Source organism: Amphimedon queenslandica, unplaced genomic scaffold (assembly GCF_000090795.2).
Source record: "Amphimedon queenslandica unplaced genomic scaffold, v1.1 AMPQUscaffold_7604_Cont20447, whole genome shotgun sequence".
Classification (NCBI taxonomy): domain Eukaryota; kingdom Metazoa; phylum Porifera; class Demospongiae; order Haplosclerida; family Niphatidae; genus Amphimedon; species Amphimedon queenslandica.
Genome location: NW_003552114.1, coordinates 639 through 2160, shown reverse-complemented (window position 1 = coordinate 2160; position 1522 = coordinate 639). Strand labels below are relative to the sequence as shown.

The following is a 1522-nucleotide window of genomic DNA, read 5'->3' as shown; positions in this document are numbered from 1 at the left end:
ATGTGTGGGTAGGTAGGGGTTCAAGTTTTGTGGATAAAAATAAACCACAAAATTAACGAAAATTAATACCCCACAAAATTTACCAACTGTACGGTAATTCAGGCTTGTGCCAAATACAAATACATGTACATGTAAGTAAAACTAACGAGTTAATAATGGCTCATTTTTAAATTTGTAAGGTACTCTCTTTAATTTCCTAACAATCTCAGCAAAGGACAGTCTATCAACAGGTTGTTGTGCCCAGCACCTAATGAACACATCATGTATCAATGTAAACATACTATATTTATATACTTTGTCACTAGCTCCCATAGAAACTTTGGTATACCTATAATAGTGGGCATCCTTGCTCCTAATAGTAGGAGAGAGAGAGAGAGGGAGAAAGAGAGGGAATGATGAGTGCATGCTAATATTAACTTAAGTACCTTTTCCTATTGCACGGAAGACATTATAAGGATGAGGTTGTCCCTCCTGATTGAGATCAAGAGTTGGTTTGTGTCGTGTGATCATCTCCCACAGAGTAACAGCAAAACTGCATCACATGATAATCACATGATTAATAACTACTTACCTGTACACATCGCATTCAAATGAATGTTTACCTACGCAGACATGATGTCCACAAAATTAAAAAGTACAATTACTACTACTAAAGATATTTGATACTTTCTACAGATGTACATACCATTAGTTAATATACATGTATACATACATATAATAAAATCATAACAAGAAAAATGAAAAAAGGTATTTCATTAATGCAGGAAGCATTGTACCTTCTATTACTTCGGGTGCCAAGTAATAAGGAGTTCCAACCATTGTATCAGTAAATGCTGCATCATCAAGAAGTTTAGCAGTTGCAAAATCACAGATTTTCAAATGTCTTCCCTCATCAAATAAGAGCAGACTACAAAATAATAAACAATTATTTATTACTACATGTACATGTATGTTATAGCTAAAAAATTTGGAGTGTCAAAATTTATGGTGAATTGAGTCAATTGACTCTAAAAGAGGCTTAGAGGTTAAAATTTTGGCAAAATTTTTAACATTTGCCGAAATTTCAACTACATGTATGTGCATGCTGCTACAAAGCCCTATCATAAAATTTTGGCAAATGAATATCAATTTGCCAAATTTACCAAAATTTTGCTCCACCAAATTTTCTAGCTACTGTATATACTACAGTGTACATGTAATGAAATAAAATTTCCAATACATATTGATGAACTTATATCATGTAGAAAGTTATACCAATTCTGGTGACTTCTTAAATGTTATTGACATCTAATAATAGTAGTTATTTGGAGAAAAGAATGGCCAAAAAATTAGGTTTAAAACACTTCAAAATTTTTATTCCACTCTTTGATACATGTACATGTACATATTGATGCCAAAGTTTTAGTCATTTCAAATCAATGCTTTGACTTGAGCTATAGTATTTAAAGTGGCTATGTTAAAAGTTCAAACTACCTAGGGCTTCAACCCCAGGTCATTCCTAAGATTATCTATAATTGCATGT

General features: G+C 32.3%; 1 protein-coding gene across 1 annotated transcript; it reads right to left on the bottom strand.

The window, feature by feature from the left end:
* Positions 1 to 141: 141 nt before the first annotated feature.
* Positions 142 to 895, bottom strand: LOC109591647 (mitogen-activated protein kinase kinase kinase 7-like). Its single transcript, XM_020007336.1, has 5 exons — positions 777 to 895; positions 572 to 602; positions 426 to 532; positions 295 to 352; positions 142 to 247 (listed from the first exon to the last, which is right to left on the bottom strand). Exons 1-5 carry the CDS (start codon positions 817 to 819, stop codon positions 142 to 144), a joined length of 345 nt encoding a protein of 114 aa, XP_019862895.1. The 5' UTR covers positions 820 to 895.
* Positions 896 to 1522: the final 627 nt, after the last annotated feature.